Consider the following 22458-nt stretch of genomic DNA (forward strand, 5'->3'; position numbering starts at 1 on the left):
AGGGCCGACGTTCCCGCGCAACGCACGCATATCGCCAGTGCGTGTCACTGCGCCTCGTAGATGCGTGTCGGATCGGTGCTGGCTGCTGCGTACCCGCAGTGAGGCACCGCCTGGCTGACGTGATCATCCGTGGACGGTTTAAGGCCAGGTACCGGCTACGAAGCCGTCGTCGCGACTCTTCTGGTGCGGCACGACGGTTCTGGTGTACCGATAAACTTCCTGTGTGCTGTCCGGGAACCAGTGATACGTGTGTGGATCGAAAAGTGTCCCAGGTATGAAAATTATATTTTCTTTTCTGTTGACGGGCGACGACAATTGCTAAGAACTGTGTTTATACGAAATTCTGTGGATCGAAATGTAGCGGAACACTGGTGCACGTCGTGCGGCAGCCGGAGGTGCCGCCTACGTGTCCAAGCTTGGGTCAGTTTTTTTACTTGACAAACGTATCGTCGTGTCGAGAAAAGAAACCTGGTTCCAATGCGTTCGATTGAGGTACTAGTCAATCACACAGTACCCAGATCTGACGAAAGTTTTCTTTTCAGCTTCAAAGCGACAGCTCCAAGCTCTCTTCACACTAGCTCGCACTAGCCGCAGTGGCCACTCGCGCAACTTGACGCGCCTTCCGACCGCTTGAGGTCACTCAGCGTGCGAAACCGCGGGTTCGCTCGCGTCCCTGGAGACGGCGTTTTCTCCTTGCCGGTTTTCGTAGCCGCGCTCGATGATGCGCTTGGGCGTGACTGCTTCTGCGCGGACCACGTCGGCTGCACCAGCGACAGAAAGAACGCTACTAGGAGTCCGTACAGCCACTGGAAGAGCTTGCCAGTGGCGTGCAGCGGGTTCGCCACTAACGAGCGCCAGCCGCGCACAACCTGTCCGTCTTTGCGTACGTACATAAGCGTTTAGAAACTAGATGCCGTTGTGTCCAAGTGAGTACAAGTCCCGTATACGCTGCGTCTTGCGCTACGTGAGCTAAACGAAACGTTGCGGAAGAACGTCGCCAACGAACAATCGCGCAGTAAGGGTGCGCTCCGGATTGCACCCGAAAAATGCCCAACGGCAGCGGCCTCGAGCGGAGCACCGATCGCCATGCAGCAGCCTGCGGACGTTTGCCAGCGCGATGCGTGCGCGGTGGCGGCGCTGCAGCCGCCATCATCGGTCGCATACCTGGGACACGTTTCTCGCTAGAAATGGATCCTGTCGAAATAGAAACGCGCGCTACGATCGTGGCGTTTACCGTCCGTGCAGGCAGAGCGCGGAAGTAGCCGGTGCGTGTGGTTGTGTGTGTCCGAGTCGAAAGGCGCACGCTGCCGCGATAAATGTCCTCGCAGAGCACGGCGCTTTCGAACGGTGCCAAGTCGGTAACCAGTGGGCAGCCCGACGGGAACTCGGACGCGCGGGTCGTCTACGGCGACCGTCTGCGCTTCGTGCCGCGGAATATCCTTGTGACTGGCGGTGCCGGCTTTATTGCCTCGCACGTAGTCGAACGGCTCGTGAGTCGATATCCCCACTACCGCGTGACGGTACTGGACAAGCTCGACTACTGCTCGTCGCTGAGCAACCTCGCGCAGGTGGCAAACCGACCAAACTTCAAGTTTATTCGCGGCGATATCCGCTCGCATGACCTGGTGCTTTACGTGCTCCAGGAGGAGTGCATCGATACAGTGCTCCACTTTGCGGCGTGCACGCATGTCGACAACTCGTTCACGTCCTCGATCCTGTTTACGGAGAACAACGTGCTGGGAACGCACGTCCTCCTGGAGTGCGCACGCCAGTACGGCAAAGTGCGGCGCTTCATTCACGTCAGCACCGATGAAGTGTACGGCGGCGAGAGCAACATGGAGACAGAGTCATCGATCCTGGCACCCACGAACCCGTACGCATGTAGCAAGGCCGCCGCCGAATTCATTTGCCGCGGCTACGTCAAGTCGTTCGGATTGCCGGTGATCATCACACGCGGCAACAACGTGTACGGGCCGCACCAGTTCCCCGACAAGCTCATTCCCAAGAGTATCTGTCTGCTGGCGCAACGCCGGCCCTGCTTTGTACACGGCTCTGGTGAGCATGCACGCAACTTTTTGTACGTCGAGGACGCTGCGAGCGCCTTTGACACCATCCTGCATTGTGGCGAGACCGATGAGGTCTACAACGTAGGCTCTGAGATCGAGAAACGCAACATTGACGTTGTGCACGACATTATCGATCTCTTCGGCCTGTCTGCCGAGGCGAACCGCCACATCGAGTTTGTCAAAGATCGCACCCTCAACGATATGCGCTACAGGATCGACTCGTCGAAGCTGCATGCGCTGGGCTGGAGGCCGCAGGTGTCCTGGGAAGAGGGCCTGCGCCGAACCAAGACCTGGTACTGTGATCCGAATAACCTGAAGCGCTGGCCGAATTATCTCAGTGGCCTCGTACCGCATCCGAGTCTCACCGAGGAGAAGCACTAGGACGGCATTCATCGCGTACGCATTGAGCATGCAGCAGGCGAGAATTCGAGCGACACTGCCGCTGGTCTGTGCATCGCAGACGGCGATCCGCAGAGCAGCGTGGCATAGGATCGCCAGCGGATGCGCCTTTTGTACATGTATGACGGTTCCAAGCGTGTCTCAGGTGCGCCTCTCTCGACAAGTCTGTAATACGAGGCGCTTTCGTGTCGCCTGCAACACAGGACGCATCTGAAGCGATGCGCACCGACGAAAGCGCGTGAACTCTATCGACCGAGGGTCGTGGGCTTGCGACCTCATGATCTTGTGCCGGTTGCAGAGCGTATGTTACAACACACGACAGCAGCAGGGCAGTTGACGCGGCACAGGTTCGCGCGCGGCAGGTACAGCGAGCTCTGGGCGGCCTCGGTTGCACCGATACGCTCTACGCTCGACGCGCTTCTGTTGCATAAACGTGTACTGAGGCTGTGCTCCAATAACCTGCAAGACGCCCATGTTCTATGCAACGCGGTTTGCAGAGGTATGCTTTCGTCGAGTTTGCGTCTGGAGGCGCGTTGTTACGGGTGCGGCGGGTGAAGCATTCGGCGTCAAGAACTAGCCGCACACCGGCACGCTGTGCTGTGTCAGAGCCGTCACCAGCGTCACCGTCCAGTGGCGACCAGCCGACCCAGACAGTGCGTGTACGACCTGGTGAGCGGTCGCTGCGGCTGAATGCGCTACAGCGCTGGTTGCTCGGCCGACTGAGGCGAAGCCTCGAGCGTCTCTCCCCCGGCAACGTGCCCAACCTGCTTAGGAGCGCCGTCGCGCGGGCGCGTGGTGCCCCCGCGGACCCACCGCCCTTGGACGATGACTACCTCGACAGTGTGCTGCTCCCAGAGTCAGATGAGCGGCCCTTTATATCGCCGGCACTCCGACGCGTCCTGCGCGACGCGCCTGTGCAGCCTGCCAAGGGCGTTTACACAAGCGACCCGTCGCGGACGTTCTGGGAGCAACTGATCCTCTGGGCAGGCGTGGTGCTCGTCGCTCTCGCCGTCCTGCGCGTCCTTTGGCTCTTTATCAGTGCTATCCTGGGAATTTCGCTGAGTCTCATCGTCATCGCCGTCGTCACCGTGTTCGTTTTCGTGGCGTTCACAGTACTCGGCTAGAGAATCGGGAACTATCAGGGAACCGTACCGCTCCCAAATACATCCACGGGCTCATCGCAGAGCTGCCGACGAAGCAGGTGCAGCTGCGTACGCTGCCGGTAACCCCGCGGCTCGGGCACCGTACGCGCAACCTGCGTCCAAGCGGCAAGCACCATCCTACCTGTTCCGAAATATGCTCCCAGAGGCGTCGGTCTCGTCTGTTTGCATCGTAAAGTGTCTTGAGCACGGAGATCAGTCATCGCGGCAATCACTTCCAATAGAGACTGCGTCACCGTTGTGCGTAAAGGGAGCGTAGACGAATTGGGACCAGTCGCACTGTTCTCCGGCGTGGATTTTCCTCCCGGTACTTATTTCATCATGCAAAACATCGCCTTCCACAATTCTTTTATCGAATGAGATAGAGAACTCTCCGAACGATCGCCCACAATCAGCATGCGATCATCTGATGACGCACCGGACACGGAAGCGGAGGATGGCATCGGGACCTGAACTCGGACACCACCGCCCTCCGACTACTTGCACAGGAGCTGGAGGCTCAATTCGCACCATCAACCTCAAGCAGGAAATCGCATTGAGTACTTGGAAGCATTCCTGGCAACAACACAACGTTCACTGGTGCTGATGACACTGCAAAGAGATGCAGTCTTCAAGATCCATCCAGTGATGAATCTGGTGAACCTGTTTCGTTCAACTGCCTGACACAAGGGCAGCGCCTCGCGCACCCCGGCCTGCTGCGTACTCTGACCACATCCAGCGCGCAGCTGGAGCGCTCGCTGCTGGATCGCGCAGGCGAGCACGACCCGCCACCGCCGCCGCCGCCGCAGTAGCCGTCGTCGACGGCGGCACCACAGCGCGCACACCCTGCACTGCCCCGTGTCCGTAACATCTGCGCTGCGCTGCGTTACACGACATATCCGCCACACCGTTCCCACATCGTCGTCGCCGTCGACGTCGTCGTCGTCCTCGTACGTTCGCGTGTGTTTATCCCACCTGGTTCGTGAACGAGCAATGTGGGCGTTTCTTGCGAGTCTTCCATTGCGCAGTCGCAGTGACTTTGTGTCCCGCTCGGTGCGGTTGGGGACGCCTCGTTCACTCCTCTCTGCTCGGACGACGCGACCCCTGAGCGCAAGCCCCGCAGCGTCGCTGGTAGCAGCAGAGGAGCGCGCAGCGGCTCCTGGCAACGATGCAATTAAGGTCATAACAGATGCCAGTACTTCTTCGGACACGAAGACCCGCGCGCCGAGTCGCTTCGAGCGAATGAGAGCCAAGTACGGTCTCAGTGACGTTTCTGAGCCCGAGGCAGCCCCGGCCTACAAGGAGCTCGACCAGGCTGTGCAAAATCTGAGCTACAAATATGAGCTGAACATGATAGTGAAAGGACGAGTGGTGCACTTTGAGCCGCGCGGCGCCCTGATCGACGTCGGCGCTAAAACTGCGGCGTATCTGCCGCTGAGCGAAGTGGCCATGGACCGAGTCAGCTCTCCCGAGGAGGTGCTGAAGATTGGCGAGGAGCGCGACTTTCAGATAATCGCCACGGAGGACACCGAGGGTCAGTTGCGAGTATCCATCAAACGGATTGAGTTTACGCGCACCTGGGAGAAGCTGCAGCAGGCGCTCGCCAACGACGAAGTTGTCCAGTGCGAGGTTGTTGCGGTGAACCGCGGCGGTGCCAGCGTCCGTATCGACTGTCTGCGCGGCTTTCTGCCGGCATCGCATATCGTGCTGGTACCAGGGTTCATTCCGGGCCTGCCGTCAGACCCGCGTTTGGAGGATCTCATGGGTAAGGAGCTGCCCGTTAAGCTGTTGGAAGTGGATCCCGAGAAGAGCCGTTTGGTCGTCTCACACCGGAGGGCGCTCGCTGAGAAAAGCCTCAAGAATGTCGAAACCGGGACCATACTCGAGGGCACCGTACGCGGAATCAAGCCCTATGGTGTCTTTATCGAGTCGGGCGGTGTGTCGGGCTTGTTGCATATTAGCCAAATCTCCCACGAGCACGTCGAAGATCTGACTAGTGTGTTTACGCTCGGCGACAAAGTGAAAGCGCTTGTAGTCTCGCAAGATCGCGAGAAAGGGCGTGTTTCGCTATCGACAAAAGTTCTGGAGCCAGAGCCTGGCGATATGCTGCGCTCGCCCCAAACAGTCTTCGAGCGTGCAGAGGAGATGGCGGCACGGTATCGCGAGCGGATCGCCGAGGAAGAACGCGCCCGAGCGGAGTATGCAAGCGATATTGTCGCAGGACTAGACGTTGCTTCTTTGGGCGTTGATGCGGAGGTGAATGGCGACGCAGGAGCGGGAGCGCAACGAGAGCATCCACGTCCAGATCAGGAAGAATCCTCTCCGGCATCTTCCTAATAGCCGATAATGACTTGCGCAGAGCGCCGACGCCCGGGTATGGACGGATGCAGCCCCATGGCGGCGTCAGCGAGGCGCTAGCTAAGTTTCGCAGGCCCGAAATCAAAACGACAGGCCTGCCGTTTGGTGGCATATGCTAGCCCTGGTTCTAACGTAAACTGTGACAAGTCGACGAAGTTGGCGCGATCCATGGCACAAAATAAGGATAACAGTTTGGGCACGCCCTCGAGGCGAAAGATTTCCTCGTAAAGACAGCGATGGATGAGGAGCACGTCGTGCGCTTCGGGATGCCGCGTCGGGGCCCAGCGCGCCTCAAACAATGGACCTAGGTCGGCAACGAAACGCTCAGCAAGCATCAGACGAGCACGGCGCGGGTCTCGTGCGAGAAACAAGCGGAAGCGCACCATCAAGCGCTGCAGCAGTGATACGCTTTGCGGTGTGCTGTCACCCTGGACGCCGAACCCCTGTCGAACGACTCGGAGGGTGCGCTCTTCGTCGTTACTGAGCAGAGGGTAGAGCGTGCGATAGGCACCCAGCGCCCATGAGGCCAAACGCACGTGCGTCTGGGAGCGTTCATCGAGCGTGGTCGTCTCGGGTACGGAAGCGGACGGTGTTCCAGCGGACGGTGCTAAGCGGCTACGTTCCAGACGCTCCAGGTGGTGCGTGTAGCGATCTTGTGCAGTTGAGGTTATCTGCTTTGCTATGTCAGCGAGCTCGGTTGCAGATGCGGAACGTAGCTCTGGTTGTTGCACGAGCGGTAGAGCTCGCAAAAATACGAAACGAAATAGCGTGTTCATTGAAGAAAACGAGCAAGAAAAAGTGCCAGGGACGGGAGCGCTAGGGGCGTCACCGGTGCGGCGACGGCAGCCGGAGCAGCGTCCGCGTAAAAACGTACGCTGCCTGGCGTCACGAAGAGGCTGCTAGAGCAGCGAGATGGCAGTACTGCGAAATGCGACCTGGCTCGTTGTTAGGGTAGCACGAACGCTATGCAGGCAGATGACTATCGCCAAACGGACGTCCTGATCAGGCTCGTCTACCGGGCTGCGACTCGCAAGCAACGGGAACCCAGAAACGCGCTGGTAGAACTGGCCTCGCCTCGTCACGAACGCGTAAAACAGCACGAACGAATACGAGTGAAAGCCCACATGTCGTCTGGAAGATCAACAGGGCTTACACTTTGTCAGGAGCCGATAATCGTGGCATAGCTGGGATCCCCCGGTTCCTGTGAAAGATCCTAGACTCCGAGAGACGCACGGCTTTGCAGAGAATGTGCGTAGTGAGACGTGAGACGCGGTTCCGGCGTGCGAGTAGCGGCGTTTGTCGACCTCAAACGCCTTATCCGGGATGAGCGTGCGTATGCGCAGAAACATGTCTGTGAATCAAACAGTGTCCCATGTCCGTATGGAGTAAATGCATACCCACTCATAGAAGCCTCCCGGTCTTTTTTGACCGGCCGCATACGATCTGTTTCAGTTTATCCGGGCGCTGTCCGAGCGCGAGAGACTGCCCCACGAAGGCAGAACGCCGCATCTCCTCGGGCCACGTCTTCAACGTCGCACATTGTCTGATACTGATGGCGGCATTGAAGCCTCGGTTCACGAACTCCATGCGTTCATTGCCTCGGATGAGACGCAACCACGCAAGAATTGCGAGAACTCGAGCTCTCTATGCCATTTGGTGCTGTGCCAGCTTTCCGTGCTTTGCTATCGCCGAGGCGCTCTGCTGGCCTTTCTCAATCTCGATCTTCTGAAGTGTGTGCATCCCAGTTCATCCCCTGGATTTTGAAAATGGCCGCAGTGCTTTATGCACTCGGAAGAGGACACTCCGTGAGAAGGAAGGACTTGCACAAGAAAGACGTTATGTGCCCCTTTTTCACCATTAGCTGCAAGCTGCAGCGATTCTTCCGATGCAGCGATCATTATGTTCCACGATAGAACACACCTCTTCGATGGGACTCAACTACGGAGCGTACGAAGGAATGAAAAGCAGCCCTTCACTGGTAGAATCCGCAAAAGCACAAACGCGAACGGTAATGGTGAAATGCCACGTTGTACAGTGGAAGGACGTCGAGAAACGTCAGGGGAAAAGTCTTCATTTATTCGACAAAGTGATTGGTGCAGTTGTGTGAGCATTTTCTACGAAAAATCTGAAAACGCCAAACGATTCCACAGCAGTCAGAACAGATGATGATGCGGTCATTCTCTTCGAGATCGATCGTACATACAACGGGCCCCCTGCGCCGCGAATACCCATAAACTCTCCGACTTTTTCATCCGAACCAGATCTCATCTACCGAAAAAAAAACAAATTGGTGTCAATCTGTTTTATACCGATCGCAACGTTCCAGGAATTCTCTTGATGCGATTTCGTTGGAAGAGAGCCGTGCCTGAACGAGGACTGTTTTTTTGCGGCTGTATCCAAGTGTTTTCAGGACCACACGAACAAGCTGATGAGAAACGGAGACGCCCGAGGTTGATACGATCGCCGCTTTTGCTTTCCGTACGGCGACCAACATGCCCTTCTCTACCATTGACCGCAAGCGTGCTTTGAAAACACCATGTTTGGCGCGGAGCGCGTATACTTGTACATTTCAGTGTTCCGCAACCGTCCGCGTCCTGTTTTATGACTGACCGGAAGGAGGAATACAGTTCTCCTTACACTCTTCAGTAAAGAATATGTATCCTACATACAATTCGTCTACGATCTATTCGATAGATTGCATCGTGATGTCGATTGCCTGCTATACACCGCATCAAGGGCGAAACAACATGAAATTGAATGGCGACAGTTACCGAGCCGCTCGCTCGGATTCGTATTCCTCTTCCAGCGGCATTGGCTGAACGCCGCTTTACCACGAGGGGTGTCCCATAAAGCGAGTGCTTGTTCAGTGCGCGCCCACAGTGAACACGAAACCTTCTCTGACTGTTTCGTGTTGCCAGTGCTCGTGGTGCGCCTCGCGTCTACCACGAAAGCGTCCCTCTTCTCAAACGCGTTGCCTCGTGCTGCGCACCGTGCACTCCGCGACGCTGCACCAGCACCGTATCGAGCAGCTTTTCTCACACTCAAGCGAGTCTTCTCGTACGGAAAAACGCTCTCGTTTCCATCGGAAAAGAGCTGTAGGTAGCGGGTGCCGCTCGAGTTTCTGCGGCCAGTCGGCCGGCTGTCGCTCGCGTTTGGTAAACCCTATCCATGGGTAAACGCGTCGCTGACGCCGTTCATGGCTCATTTACCCCGTTCAATCTTCTGTGCCTTTGCATTCTGGCTTTCGCGGGTTGCTTCACGCCTGCTATTGCGGTAACGACGTTTCCCGGAGCCGGCCAAGTCGTTCAGGCTGGCGAGAGGCGGCTCGCTCAGCTCGCGCTGAAGGCAACCGACTCGATGCACCCGTGCTGGACGCGCCTCTATGAGCAGTTTGCATACGATACGGAGACGGAGATCGGATGCCGTGGTGGTGTCGAACGCCCAGCTATGCTGATGCTAACCTGCCACCTTTCGAGCTCAGGGCGCCTGTCGAACGCGTCGCAACCGCTCCAGCAACTCTATACAGATTTCATCAAGTTGACGCGCTACCTCAACACGACGCAATCATCACTGCAGGCAACAAATGAAGCGAACCGCGTCAGTCGCGCTTCCCCGCTATCATCGGAGCGCTTCGAGTTTGACGTGTCGGGTATTGCGGCAGAGCTGAGCCCTCATGAGTTCCAGCTGTACTCGCTGTTCTTCGCCCACTGCGCCTCGATCTGTTACTTCCTGCTGGCATATAGACATACCGCTCAGGTGAAAGAGGCCGTTCAACAGATGCAGGCGGACGCAACGGCTGCAATGCATGCCATGCAGGTGGCTCTCGAGAGGCAGCCGCCCGGTCACCCGGTACGCGAAGTTTTTCTCGGCTCGCCGCTTCTTTTCGTGGTGACGATCGGATGGTTACTGCACATTCGTTTCGGTCGCTGGATGCTATTAGTTCTCATTGCTATTTATGCTGCAGGTGGATGGGTCGCGATTGCCGGTATGCCGGTACCGCTCGTGTTCATCCGATTGCTGTTTTGGCTGCGCCGTCGCTTCGACGAGCCGCTCGCGTTAGCACATTACGCTGGAAGTTGAAGCTTCTTGGGACGTATGGCAAAACGCGACGCGCTCTCGATATGTGTCGCTGGGGCAGCGACCTGCGTCCGTAATGATGCCCTCAAGCAGACGACGACGGCGATGACGTTAGCAGCGGCGACGCGAGCGTTCCTCTAGCACTCGCCCACGACGGGAGGTGCTTCGGGCGTTCTTCTTCAGAGAGGTAGATCTGGCTCCGAGAAGAGAGCCTCGCCTCCTCTGTCTGTAAAGAACTCGGCTCCGTCCCAGTCCTGAATGCGTCACAGCGCTTCGCCGCTACTGATTCGGAGCACTGCATCCAACGCTCGCTTGGTCAGCTTTGGTAGCCTCTTGCATGTGTGGTGCGCAACGCTCACCTGTGCGCTCTGCGTTCTCGGCGGCTCGCGCATTGGATGCATGAGCCGGGATAACGCCCGACTACGGGAGGCACTACGTACCGCACAGACGACTCGAGTCATCAATCGATCCGTCGGATCAAAGGATGTGCAGGAACCGAGGCGCAAACATGTTCATTTGTGAGACTGCATCCACAAGAAATCGCCCATATCCAGCCACAATGTTCCCGATCATCAGGCGACGCCAGCGACGCTACCGCCGTCAACAGCGAAGAGCGATCCACCAGAACACAGGATATTCAAACACCCGTCAGGGCACGGTGCTTCAGGCGGGCGTCGACTCCCCGCTCCCGTCAGCGGCATCGCGTCTGCGTTGTGCCAGCCAGTCAGCCAGTCAGTCGGAACGCAGCACTGGAATCAACAGGCCTGCGCCTCGTGGTGACCAGCGATTGCACATCCTGCAGATCAGGCCAAAAAAGACATCTGGATTATGAAATAAAGAGCGCGGTACATGGCAGCGCTTCAGGATTCCGACACCATCATTGGTGCTTGCGCGTTATCCATTTCCGCGTCGCTGCTCGGGGTGGTAACCGATTCACCTCGGGATCTGTTTGCATCGGCCTGCTCGGAAGATTCGGTACCGGATTCTTGTGCAGGATGCGCGAACGTACAACCGGGTCGCGTGCACGACCAACCGTAGCGGCACAAGGGAGCGTGGCTGAAGGCGCACGTTCCCAGGGCTATCTTACGACAATCTTTTCCGTAGCGGCAGGCAAGCAGCGGGTGCGCATACGGACAGGAACGATCCTTCCGGCGTCGTTCACAGGCGAATCCATACTTGCACGGAATGGGGATGCCGTGATGCAGTGGCATGCCCATCGCTTTCCGCATGAGTGCCAGAGTCGCCGAGCTGCCAGAGCGACTTGTCGGATGAATAAAGCGACAGCGGTCTCCCGATCGACAGTTTGGATAGAAACGACACAACTCGGTAGGATGGTGGAACTTGCAGGCGCTCGCATTCCGACAATTTGGCCAAAACTGACACCTCGGAGGCAAGTCGCTTGCCGTTGACGCGCTACCGGGGTCCGAGTCGCACGCGTTGCTGTCCTGCGGACCCGTGGTCTGCTTCTCGGCTGGTGTGGATTGTGTAGGCGCCTCGTCTCGCGTCTGGACTGGCTCGTCCATAAGCTCACCCCGCTGCTGCGATGCGTTCTCGTTCTCCATGCGCCGCTTTTTCCAGGTTTCGCCCGTGTGACTTACCTGCCGTTGTGATGTTCGCGCTTCACGTGAGGTCCTCTGCTGCTGTCGTTTTCCAGTGGCGCTTGTTGATCTTTTGTCCAGTTGTGGTTCCCTATTATGCACCGACTCTGAGTCAGAAGCTGGTCTAGCTGCTAGGTTTTCCGCGCCGTTCAACGCTGCCGGCGACTGCTCGACTGGTAGCGCTTGACGTCCCTCGGAAGTCGCCGTTGTCTGAGCCTCCTGGTTCAACGCGCAGGCGTCGCGTTTTCCATCTACATCTCCCTTAGAGGCGTTGGCGTTCTGGGTTTCGTGCACATCATGATCATTCTCAAGTGACTTCCCGGGACGACTGCGCTTTTGCTCGCGCTGCGAGGCGGCGTCTGTCGACAGTTGCCTCAGTTCTCCCGAGACCAACTGGATAATTTCATCACCTAGGCCTGCTCGCTCACCCGCAAGAAGAGAGTTAAGCTCTCCGGCCATAAATTCTGCGCTGCGTCGGTTCTCAACCATGGTCAAGATGTACTCGGGAAGCATTTCCTCCACGGGGTGCGGCCCCGCTCCGAAGAGTGCACGCAGACGCTCCTGAAGTTTGCCGAGCAACGCAGTCCGTTCTTCATGGTTGAGTTTTCGCTCTAACAGAACCCCGCCTTGCGCACCCTGTGCTGCAGTGTTCATAATACAAACGAAAACTTAGCCGTGAGGTCTGAAACCCCGCCAAAGCGTGTCTCGAGAAGCCTTGTGGATAAAAACGCACGTGGCAGAGTCGGCTTCGACGCACACCGTTATGCTCATTTGTATAGACTTGTACAGTTCTCGGTTTGAGCGCTGTGTGGCGTACGCGTTTCAACTCCTGCCTCAGCAACCTGAAAATCGTTCGTCTTTTTGGCACGACTCGCGAGTCAAAGGTCTCTATCGCAGACGCTGCGGTGCCTGGGAAGCGTCAAGATATAGAGGCGCCTTTGCGGCACGGTTGGGTTCAGCTCCAGGGTTCAGGGACGTGTACGGTATGCGAGTCCGCTGGCGCTCGTCGAAGAGTGCCGCTGCTGTGCGTGTCTGGTAAGGGCGCCGTCGACGTTTGGCACCAGCGTTGGGAGTGCAGCCAGCCCTTGTGGACTCGAAGAGCTATTCACAAACATCAAACGGTCTTTCAGTGAAGGTGGCAAGCTGCGAACTAAAATCGAGCAAGCTATGCTTGACACTAGGACGTGGAGGGCGCTATCCTGGTTTAGAGGCCGCTGCGATGCGCGCCTCGTTCTCGAGTTTCACGTGGTTGCTGCCGGGCCAGCTTGGGGAGAGCAAATACATTGGGAGCGCATTGGCATAGCGACGGCTTCGGGATAGGGATCAGGCAGGAGCAGACGAATACGCCCGTGTGGAACGTCGGACAGGTGTCGGCAAACGCATCGTGTCGCCCAAAACGCTCAGCAAGTCACCAATATTCTGTGTATTTGCATCGGTTGCTGGAAGACGGCTCATATGTTGTGAAATGCTATATATCGTTCATGAGCATATACAGCGCGTAATGTGTGCTGACGAACGTCTAGAGATCAGTGGGCAACATCCTTGCAGGTCTGCCGGCCTGATATGGTTAACGTCATTCATTGACGAGAGCGCGCTTTCCTTGAGGGTACCAGGGTGCTTATTGAACGCAGTATGGTGCAAGCTGGCCAGGGAAATGGAGAATTTTCGCATGTGCCCCGCATTCCCCGCGTCGCCTTTTAGGAGCTCTGTGGATAATCAGCATGGCACGCAGCTGATGAGGTGCTCCTGCTGCCCTAGTCTCCGTTTATGCCTGAAACAGATGATTGCCATTCAAGTGAATGCAGGATGTGCCAGTAACTCGCATGGAGACGGTTTCGTGCCGTAACGCACAGTGGCCCACTGACCACATGCGCGATGAGACTTCTACGCACTCGCACAGTTCGGTAATAGACGCCTGCTGATAAAGGTATCCGCACGCACCTGATATGCTTTGAGAGAGTCCACTGCACAACCAAGTTGTAGCAGAGTAGCACGACCGCTTTGCTCGTTGCTTGGCAACCAGCGGGGTGACAGCCGTGCACGCGCCACGGCATCCGGCGCGGCTCGTTCCCAAGTGGACGGCATTAGAAGAAGAAGCTCTCCGTTGCTGCATGTAGAGAGTGCCCAATGCATCGAGGCGCTTGATCCGACGTGAATTAGAGACGCTTTCGGAGTCAGAGATCGTCCGCAAGACGCCGTGTCCAAGGTCTGCGTAGGAGCTGGCGCACTTGCTGATGGCCGTCTTGCACCATTCGAGGATACACGAGCGCACTACGGGATATCGTTGCGCAGCGTCTGAAACTCCCTTGTCGTAAACGTTGTCCAAGAGGTCGATCATAATGTCTGACGATGTTGGCACCGACAACGAGTCGCAGGATCTAGTGTACGCACGGAACAAGGTGCGCAGCGCCCACACTGCTCATTCAGGACGCTTCGAACGGACTTGCGCAAGAAAGTCGCTACCGAGGCATCGTTCTGACCCAAATGCGCCTGCTTCGCCGTTTCTGGTCCGCGCTGCTGTGTGCACAATGAGGCAAACGGGCAGGATACGGAAGAGCCTTTCATCGTCATGTAGGACATCATGGCGCTGGCCTTGTGGGATCCTCGACACGGACTTGAGGCCGTCCGAGCATGTGCTGGGGCAGTCCTTCAGCCAACACGTATGTCCGCAGGCGCATGCTCCCCTGCAAGGCATCCTTTAGGGTTTTTGTAAAGGTCTAGGATGTCGCTGGGCCGTCGCTCGCCCCCGCACCGCTTTGGACGAAGACTCACCAGACCAGACCCGCCTCATTCAGTCACCACCACCAGTACATGGACCGACAGCATTCGTGGCAGAAGGCGCTGGAATTCCGTAGCTGCTCGAAAACCGGGGAAGCGTACAAGCATCGCACGCTACGCAAACGTTCGTCTGTGCTGTACGTTGCACCTGGATGCAACTAGAGCAAGTTACACCACAGAGCACACTGTGCAATGCCCCGGATTCGACTCGAGCCGCAACCGGCAGGCTCAAATTGACAAACCGCCTCTATGCATCAACTGGAGCGTCCGGAAAAGAGCTGCCTGCTTTTCGCCGGTAATCGACTGTGTCCGTTCATCAAGCGCATGTAGATCAACATGTCATCGATCGCACATGATCTGCGGGCGCGCGCGCCCGTGCTGACGCATCGCCTGATGAACTACAGGATGGCACTTTTGGGGAATTCCCTGATTTCACGGAGGGAATTCCCTAATCGTAGCGGCATCATCGGAGCCACTCGATCCCGGCCTGTCGTCATGTGCACGAATCGTTCAACTGAATCTTTGCTTGAAGCGATACGATGGAAGCATCGTAGATGCGGTGTTGTGAGCTGGGACCGAATACCGGGGCTGATCAACCAGAGCGCACCGAGCCTCCGTCCGAGACCAGCGAAAGTGATGAGGTCGCAGCAGCAGTAGCAGCAGCAGCAGCAGCAGCTGGGGATCTCGCCGACCGTCTAACGCGCAGCGTAGACGAACAGAGTCGATCCGCCGGGTGCGCGGCTAGCGGCGCCCAGGACAAGCCGCAGACATTGTGCTCGGTGCAAGACGTCACCGCGTCCACTGCACAACGTTTTGACGTGCGCCAAAGCAAGGAGTGCGGCGAAGCTGTCCAGAACTTCAGCGAGCTTGGCGTGGGGAAGCAGCAAGAGCACGCTGATCCACGAACGGTCTGGCTTCCAGGGTCACCTGAGCCGACCGCGTTTCCCCAAGTCCGACTGGTTGGCAACTGGGACCTACCGATGGTGCCCATGAACGAAGAACCCAGCGAATACACATCCTCTGTCAGGGAAGGCGCTGTGCCTGACCTGTGTGAAGAGGGTTCGGTTACACGTGCGTCCAGAATAGGAGCTTGCGTGGTGCAAGCCGCGAGCCATTCCCGAGAAGCAGTCGCAGGCGACGCGCAGTCTACCGATGACCAGGAGAGCGAGATGCACACCGCAAGCGCGTCGACGACGACTGCTAGCTCGTTGAAGCAGTGCACAGCAGACGGGAAAAGCGGCGAATCCACCCAGAGGCTGCATACAGACTCGAGAGCGTCCTCTGGCATCGCGTTTGTGCCCTACAAAAGTGAAGAAGAGGTACTGGCGGATTTAGAACTCGAGGATTCGATGGACGATCATACCTACACACTGCTTGATCTTAGAAAATCCTTGCCAGAGCAGATGCAGCGCCGGTCCTACGCTTGCCCAACGGTGCGAGACGGCAGCAGGTCAGATCGTCACCTGGATAGGCGGGCATTCCGTGGCGAAAACGAAGAAGAACACGACGACGATAGCTCCAGCGGACCAGATCGGGATGTCTGGACGCCACCGGCTACGCCTTTGGATAGCGAGATGCCGCTCATCGTGTGTCCACCGGAGCCCGTCTGGCCATGCGAGGAAGATCTGCGGGATCTCACACCCGCTGAACTTGCACGCTCTACGGATGTATTCATGCAGGTTGCGGAGGAGCTGCATTTCCACTGGCGTGTGCTCAAGCTCGGTACCGATCCGGTAACGCCAACCCCTCTGCTTGAGCGTCTTAAGTTTCTCTGTATCGTATCGAGCAACCTCGATGAGTACTTTTCCAAAAACATGTACGATGTGTCAAAAACAATGCGCCCACTCTACGAACGGATTTCAGCTGCGATACGCGACATCACTGCTCAGCAGGAGTCCTGTTTCACGGACGTTATTCTACCAGCGCTCGCTCGATATGATATGCGCATTCTACGTTACGCAGATCTCAGTATGACGCAGCGAGCGCAGATGAACGCGTTCTTCCATGCTCGTCTGTTTCCACTGCTTACCCCGCTGACCCTGGATCCGACGCATCCGTTTCCGCTTCTGCGCAGTCACTCGCTGTACCTGGCGGTGCTGCTGAAAGGCGCTCAGCTGATGCCGCCTTCGGAACACGACGCCCACGACGGCGACGAAAGTCCGATTCCGGCGCTGAGTCCACCGAACGCCTCCCTGGACCGCTCGATAGCCACTGCGCTGCCCTCTGATACCCACGTCGCCTGGGTCCGAGTCCCGTCGTCGTGTAGTCGCTTCATTACCGTGGACAATGAGAAGCGTTTTTTGCCGGTCGAGGAGATTATCATCCAGAACTTGGATGCGCTTTTCGAAAACGTGCGCGTCATTGCAGCGTACCCGTTCCGCGTGACCCGTAATACCAAACTTGAACTGGACAAGATCGAACTCAACGAAAGTGAGGATTTTTTGAAAATTGTCGAAGAGAACCTATATAGTCGACAGCGACGAGCCGCAGTGCGGCTGGAGGTTTCGCGCGATATGCCCGACGTGCTGACAACGCTGTTGCGCGAGCAACTGAACCTGGAACCCTTGGCTATGTATCGCTCAAGGGCTCCGATTATTGGCCTCAACGACTGTTTCATGCTGACGAACGTCAACATCCCTGCTTTGCGATACCCCCCGTGGCGTTTCAAGACGCACTCTATTCTGGCCGGCTACAAATACGGCGTCCAGAGCGGGCACACGGCCCATATGTTTGAGCTCATTCGACACAACGACGTGCTGTTCTCGTTTCCGATTCATTCTTTTGATGAGACCACTCTGCGTTTCCTCGAAAGCGCAGTTCGGGACCCCGCAGTGCGCCTGATGAAAATGGTGCTGTATCGATGTGGGAACAATTCACCTGTCGTGAAGCTGCTCATGGAGGCGGCTCGGCGTGGCATTGATGTCAATGTGCTGGTTGAACTCAAAGCTTCCTTTGATGAGGATCAGAATGTCCTCTACGCTCGCATGCTCCAAGAGGCGGGCTGTAACGTCGCGTACGGGGTCAAGGGCTACAAGACCCACGCGAAACTTATTCTCGTGGTTCGCGAGGAGAATCATGCCCTGGTCTCGTATTGTAACGTCGCCACTGGCAACTACAATGCAACGACGGCGAAAATCTATACGGATTTTTCGCTGTTCACCAGTCGGGAGGATATCTGCGCCGATGTCACCGATTTGTTCAATGTGTTTACGGGGTATAGTGCGAAGCGATCGTTTCGCAAACTCCTCGTTTCACCGGTGAACATGCGCGATCGTTTCCTCGAACTCATTCAGCGCGAGATAGATAACGCTCGTGCGGGCTACCCGGCGAGAATCATCTGCCAGTGCAACGGTATCACTGAGGTGCTTATCACCCAGCGACTCTACGAGGCGAGCATGGCCGGCGTTCGTGTCGACCTCATCGTACGCGGTATCTGCCGTGTTCGACCCGGCATCACCGGCATCAGCGAGAATATTCGCGTGGTGAGCATCCTCGGGCGTTTTTTGCTTCACGCTCGAGTGTTTTATTTTGCGAACGCCCGTGAGGCTAAACCCGAGTACTATATCGGGTCTGCGGACTGGCGTACACGAAATTTGCTCGCTCGTCTGGAGGCTGTCGCCCCGGTTGAAGACAAGTACCTGCAGCAGACACTCTGGCGACACCTGAATCGGCTGTTGAGTGATTCTGTGAACGGTTGGGAGATGCTCCCCGACGGTCGCTACGTGAAAGGCGAAAGCGAAGCGCTCGGGCATCTCCGAGATGCGATCATGGCTGCGCGTCGGGAGGCCGAAGCCGAGGCCCTCAAACCGCCAGCACAAGCACCGGTGTCGGCGGACGAGGTGACACCGGGCTCGTCGGAGGCCGAACACTTGCCCGTCGTGCGTAAAGCTGGTTGTGTTCCGGTTCGGTTGAACCGGCGACACAACACGCGTCGAGACGATATTGGCACGCGGTACGAGGTGCTTCTGATCACCTCTACCTCGTCGTCGTTTATTGCGCGGCATCCGAATGATTCGCGCGTCTCGGAAATACCGGACGGTGGCATCACGTGGGTCTTCCCCAAAGGCAGCATGGCGTACGGTGAAGATGGCCGCAGTGCTGCGCTGCGCGAGGCCCTCGAGGAGGCCGGAGTCAGCGGCGAACTCGGGCCGCTCCTCAGTGTCAGCACGAAACGCAAACGGAGAACGGTGGTCATGACCGAGTTTTATTTGCTGCATGTGAAACAGCAGCTGTCCCAATGGGGCGAAAGCAGCCAGCGACACCGGCGCTGGTTTACACTAGACGAGGCAGCGAATGTGATCACCAAAGAGTATCTCTTGGAAGCGCTGATGAAGGCTCGTCAAGCGCTCGGCGAAACGCCTACCAGCCAACCGACATCGCCACCAGCACCACCAGCACCACCACCAGCAGCAGCAGCAGCAGCAGCATTCGAATCGACTACCAATGGCGGAAAAAAGCACTGAGACGCATCACCGCAACGTTTACGCGCTTACGCGACGCGCAGTGCGGGGTGCACTCGACAGCACCTCCGAGACTTGCCCCAGAGGCGACATGCGCGGTCTCTGCGTGCGAGGTGCAGACGAGTGAGCAGCGGGTATGGAGATCCTGTTTAGGTCGCGCTACCGATATTCGGGAATCGTTGTTCTAAAGCAGTGGTTGTGCGCGTAACACCAAAGGAGACTATCGCGAGATGCGGATGGTATGTTCGTGATCGCAAGAGGCATCCTCTTCGCCAAACCGCAAACGCTGCGCGCTTGAATCATGCGCATAGAAGCGCGTGCTCCATGCTGAATCCCCAGCAAAGCAGCACTTGGAAGCTGATGGAGCCTTCGCTGCGGCTCTTGTAGCAGCCTCGCAGCAGAGGCTCGAGGTCAAAAGTTGTTAGCACGGATAGATGGATATGTATGTTACTCGACATATAGAAAATGCACCAAGATCCGTGCTTGCCGCGCAGGTGTGCGCACGATCAGCACTCCGTGATCCATAGGTACATATTCATACATCTTTGGCACTGTTCACCTGGTATCGCTATCAGCGCGCACGATCAGCACTCCGTGATCCATAGGTACATATTCATACATCTTTGGCACTGTTCACCTGGTATTCCTATCAGCGCGCACGATCAGCACTCCTTGATCCATAGGTACATATTCATACATCTTTGGCACTGTTCATCCATCTCGCTGTGCGCGCTGCGCGCATGTTCTTCGATGTACGCGGCGTTCAGGGCGGCGCTGCACGTACCAGCTGCAGTGCGTAGGTTCCGAACAGCACGAAACGCTGCCGTATCCGATGCGTAAAACCTACAAGACGATCAGGATGCCACCGCAGCTCAAGCAAAAGTCCCCATAAGTACGCCACGCTCAAGAGAAGCACCAACAGGAGCCCGGTATTCCCGTATATCCATGACAAGAGCACCAGAAGAACGATCGCAGTGGTCAGCACCACAGCGCCGGCGTTGGTCGCGGTCCGCGCCATTCGCGTATCCGTTGGATGCGGTGGATGCACTTTGCTCAAATTGTACCGATCTGTAAAATACTTGGTGACAAGATACAGTCCAATAAAAAGCCACAAAAACGGTACGAATGGACCGAGGAAGAACCCAATCGCGAGCACTTTGATGACCTGGGCGTAGGCGTACGGGTAGTCAAACGGTGCAGCCTGGCCGGCTTGGGCGAGCACCAGTGGCGTGTAAGCGTGCTGGCGACGCCAAAGAAAGCGTAGCCAGTGCATAGGGTGTAAAAGCGCCAAGCTATTCCCCGTAAGCGCCAGCTGGATGAGAAAGTTCGTGTAGAAAAAGGCATTATCGCCACGGAAGATCCGCTCGACCACTTGAAGCACTCGTTGGGGTGTCTTTCCGCTCGCCGCCCGGCGATAAGCCAATAATACAACCTCAGCGGCAGTGTTGATAGCGAGCGACGGTAGAACCAGCGTGTTCAGCAGATAATATGCGATGCTCTTTCGCAGAATCGATGCCTCTTCTGCAGAGCGCGTCATATGACTCTCGTGCTTCGCCAATTGTCGCAGCATCCACGGGACGGCACTGTTGATCAACATCAGCAGACCAACGGGTAAGTACGAGAATACAAAGGCCGTTGGCCAGGAGCTTCGTCCCGTTCGCATGCCAGTCGCCTCGTCGATCCGGATCAGCGTTCGACGAATCTGCTTGGACCATGGACTCGAAGCGCGCAGGACATGTTGTATGGCACCATGCATCTCAAAGCGCCTGGAAAGTGTCTTGAAACAGCTCAACATATCGATTCCTCTGATGTGAGGATTCCCTACAACACTACCAACTGGACCGTGTTGATGATCGCTGGACTGCCTCCAAAACAGACACCAACGGCTTGCGTTGGGCGCTGTAAACGCTTGCAGCGAGCTGAGCGGCGCATTCGTCGTTGCGCTCGCCAGCACCTGAAGAACAGACAGAATCGCTACGGGCGAGCTCAGAAACAAGAGACCAAGTGCGAAGAGCACATTCAATACGACTTCACGTAGCCATCGCTCCCAAGCCGGTATGCCCAGATGGGACCACTGCACGTCCGATAAAGATTCAACAGCCTCGGCGTGCAGTGGGCGAAAAAACGCCTCGTTCACGTTCTCGTTAGAGGAGGCATCTCGCGTGGGAATCGCCTCCCTTAATTGCAGGCCAGAAGTCGCACTGTCCGCTACCAGAGGCTGTTGGAATGCATCGTCTACGGAAGCGCACAAGCGACGGCACGCGCTCATGAGCCGTGGCAGCAACCGCCGCTGACGACGATGCCGTTCGCAATCGACAAGACACTGGTGGAACCACCAAGGCTCCCGGAAAGCGACCAGAATCCAGCCAGTAAAGCGCTCGGCATGCTCGCTGCCCGCAGTCCGTCCATCATCATCATCATCATGCTGGTCAAGTTGGGCGAGCTGCTGTGCTAGCCGCGCGAGCTCAGCTTGTCGCCAGAGCTCGCGCTGTTCCAGTTGTGCCGACGGTGATGTGGTCCACAACCGCAACCCCAGAGGTATGTGGATTTCTTCACTAGGCAGCGAGGCCAAGTACTCGTAGAAGGCTTGCAGGTAGCGACGCCGGCGCTGGCGCTCTGCAGCTACCAGTTGTCCACGGTAGATGAGCTCTACTTTCTGAATCGATAACTGCGGGTACCTTCTGTAGAGCGCTGCTTCAATACGAGCTGCATCCCAGCCTTGACGAGGCCAGCCGCCGAGCAACAAATACAGCGGCCTCTGCTTTCGCCTCGAGGCCTGCCCTGCTTCCATCGAGCTCGTTCGTGCAAGGCTATCGTAGCGGGCCGGTAGATGACTCGCTGCATCCGGTGGCGTCGAACGTTCGTCGGCTGGAGACTCGACAGCACCCACGGAATCGTGCCGCATCGTTGGACTCAGCGCGAGTCGCCACAGGACAATGGTGGTTACACACGCCATCCAGACTGGAAGCTGCATGAGTACAGCGGCTCGGGCACCAGACTCGAAGCCGGCAGACAATGTGTAGGCGGTGTGCATTCTTTCCCACCAGGTGCGCCAACCAGAAGCACTTGACGTACTCCTGGTGAACCATAGCATCAATGGCAGTTGGACAACAAGCCCATACAGACTAAGCACGCCCGCCAACAAGAGCGCAATCCAGACAAAACTCATGTACAGGTTGCGCTCTAGCGAGATATCCGCCGCAGGGCTTCTCGATGAGACTGTTGGAGTAGCAGCAGCAGCAGCAGCAGTGATAATCGTAGATGGAACATCTTTCTTGAGCTGCTCGACCGGCACACCTGTTAGCGTTTGCTGAACCCGTGCCGGTGCTCCCGCAAGCGCATCATCAATGGTATCATCCGCATCTTCCGCTACGATGCGCTGGAAATTGATCAGAATGCGCCGTTGCTCCGGTGTTAGGTGCGATGCGGGATTACCAACTGCTGCAAATAGCAACAGATTCAGCCCCGCGGTGATTAGGTTGATGCGAATGATCCATCCGACATTGCCGGTGATCACGAGACCTTCCACGATTTTTGGATCCTCCATGGGTGTTCTCCTAGGCGCGAAGCAGGACAAATCGTA

The 22458-nt window shown here is 57.0% G+C and overlaps 7 protein-coding genes and 3 non-coding genes across 10 annotated transcripts, besides 3 other annotated features; 6 read left to right on the forward strand and 4 right to left on the reverse strand.

The window, feature by feature from the left end:
* Positions 1-464: 464 nt before the first annotated feature.
* Positions 465-1037: a sequence feature (possible transcribed region).
* Positions 1038-1218: 181 nt separating this feature from the next.
* Positions 1219-3838, reverse strand: CYME_CMM018T. Its single transcript, XR_002461433.1, has one exon. It is a non-coding gene; the product is annotated as a hypothetical transcript (transcript).
* On the forward strand, positions 1317-2447 carry CYME_CMM017C (dTDP-glucose 4,6-dehydratase; the record flags this gene model as incomplete). The annotated part of the gene is made up of 1 exon (XM_005536896.1): positions 1317-2447. The coding sequence occupies one exon, from the start codon at positions 1317-1319 to the stop codon at positions 2445-2447; it is 1131 nt and encodes a 376-aa protein (XP_005536953.1).
* A 759-nt stretch (positions 3839-4597) lies between the features above and the next one.
* CYME_CMM019C (chloroplast ribosomal protein S1 precursor) lies at positions 4598-5941 on the forward strand (the record flags this gene model as incomplete). The annotated part of the gene is made up of 1 exon (XM_005536897.1): positions 4598-5941. One exon carries the CDS (start codon positions 4598-4600, stop codon positions 5939-5941), a length of 1344 nt encoding a protein of 447 aa, XP_005536954.1.
* Positions 5942-6018: 77 nt separating this feature from the next.
* On the reverse strand, positions 6019-6738 carry CYME_CMM020C (hypothetical protein; the record flags this gene model as incomplete). The annotated part of the gene is made up of 1 exon (XM_005536898.1): positions 6019-6738. The coding sequence occupies one exon, from the start codon at positions 6736-6738 to the stop codon at positions 6019-6021; it is 720 nt and encodes a 239-aa protein (XP_005536955.1).
* Positions 6075-7324: a sequence feature (possible transcribed region).
* Positions 6847-8210, forward strand: CYME_CMM022T. The gene has a single exon (XR_002461434.1). It is a non-coding gene; the product is annotated as a hypothetical transcript (transcript).
* A 920-nt stretch (positions 8211-9130) lies between these two features.
* Positions 9131-10042, forward strand: CYME_CMM023C (hypothetical protein; the record flags this gene model as incomplete). Its single annotated transcript, XM_005536899.1, has 1 exon — positions 9131-10042. One exon carries the CDS (start codon positions 9131-9133, stop codon positions 10040-10042), a length of 912 nt encoding a protein of 303 aa, XP_005536956.1.
* An 857-nt stretch (positions 10043-10899) lies between these two features.
* On the reverse strand, positions 10900-12291 carry CYME_CMM024C (similar to nuclear protein UKp68; the record flags this gene model as incomplete). The annotated part of the gene is made up of 1 exon (XM_005536900.1): positions 10900-12291. The coding sequence occupies one exon, from the start codon at positions 12289-12291 to the stop codon at positions 10900-10902; it is 1392 nt and encodes a 463-aa protein (XP_005536957.1).
* On the forward strand, positions 11692-13579 carry CYME_CMM025T. Its single transcript, XR_002461435.1, has one exon. It is a non-coding gene; the product is annotated as a hypothetical transcript (transcript).
* A 1390-nt stretch (positions 13580-14969) lies between these two features.
* Positions 14970-18878, forward strand: CYME_CMM026C (polyphosphate kinase; the record flags this gene model as incomplete). The annotated part of the gene is made up of 1 exon (XM_005536901.1): positions 14970-18878. One exon carries the CDS (start codon positions 14970-14972, stop codon positions 18876-18878), a length of 3909 nt encoding a protein of 1302 aa, XP_005536958.1.
* Positions 18879-19638: 760 nt separating this feature from the next.
* Positions 19639-22422, reverse strand: CYME_CMM028C (hypothetical protein, conserved; the record flags this gene model as incomplete). Its single annotated transcript, XM_005536902.1, has 1 exon — positions 19639-22422. One exon carries the CDS (start codon positions 22420-22422, stop codon positions 19639-19641), a length of 2784 nt encoding a protein of 927 aa, XP_005536959.1.
* Positions 19667-21264: a sequence feature (possible transcribed region).
* Positions 22423-22458: the final 36 nt, after the last annotated feature.

This window comes from Cyanidioschyzon merolae, chromosome 13 (assembly GCF_000091205.1).
Source record: "Cyanidioschyzon merolae strain 10D DNA, chromosome 13, complete genome".
NCBI lineage: Eukaryota > Rhodophyta > Bangiophyceae > Cyanidiales > Cyanidiaceae > Cyanidioschyzon > Cyanidioschyzon merolae.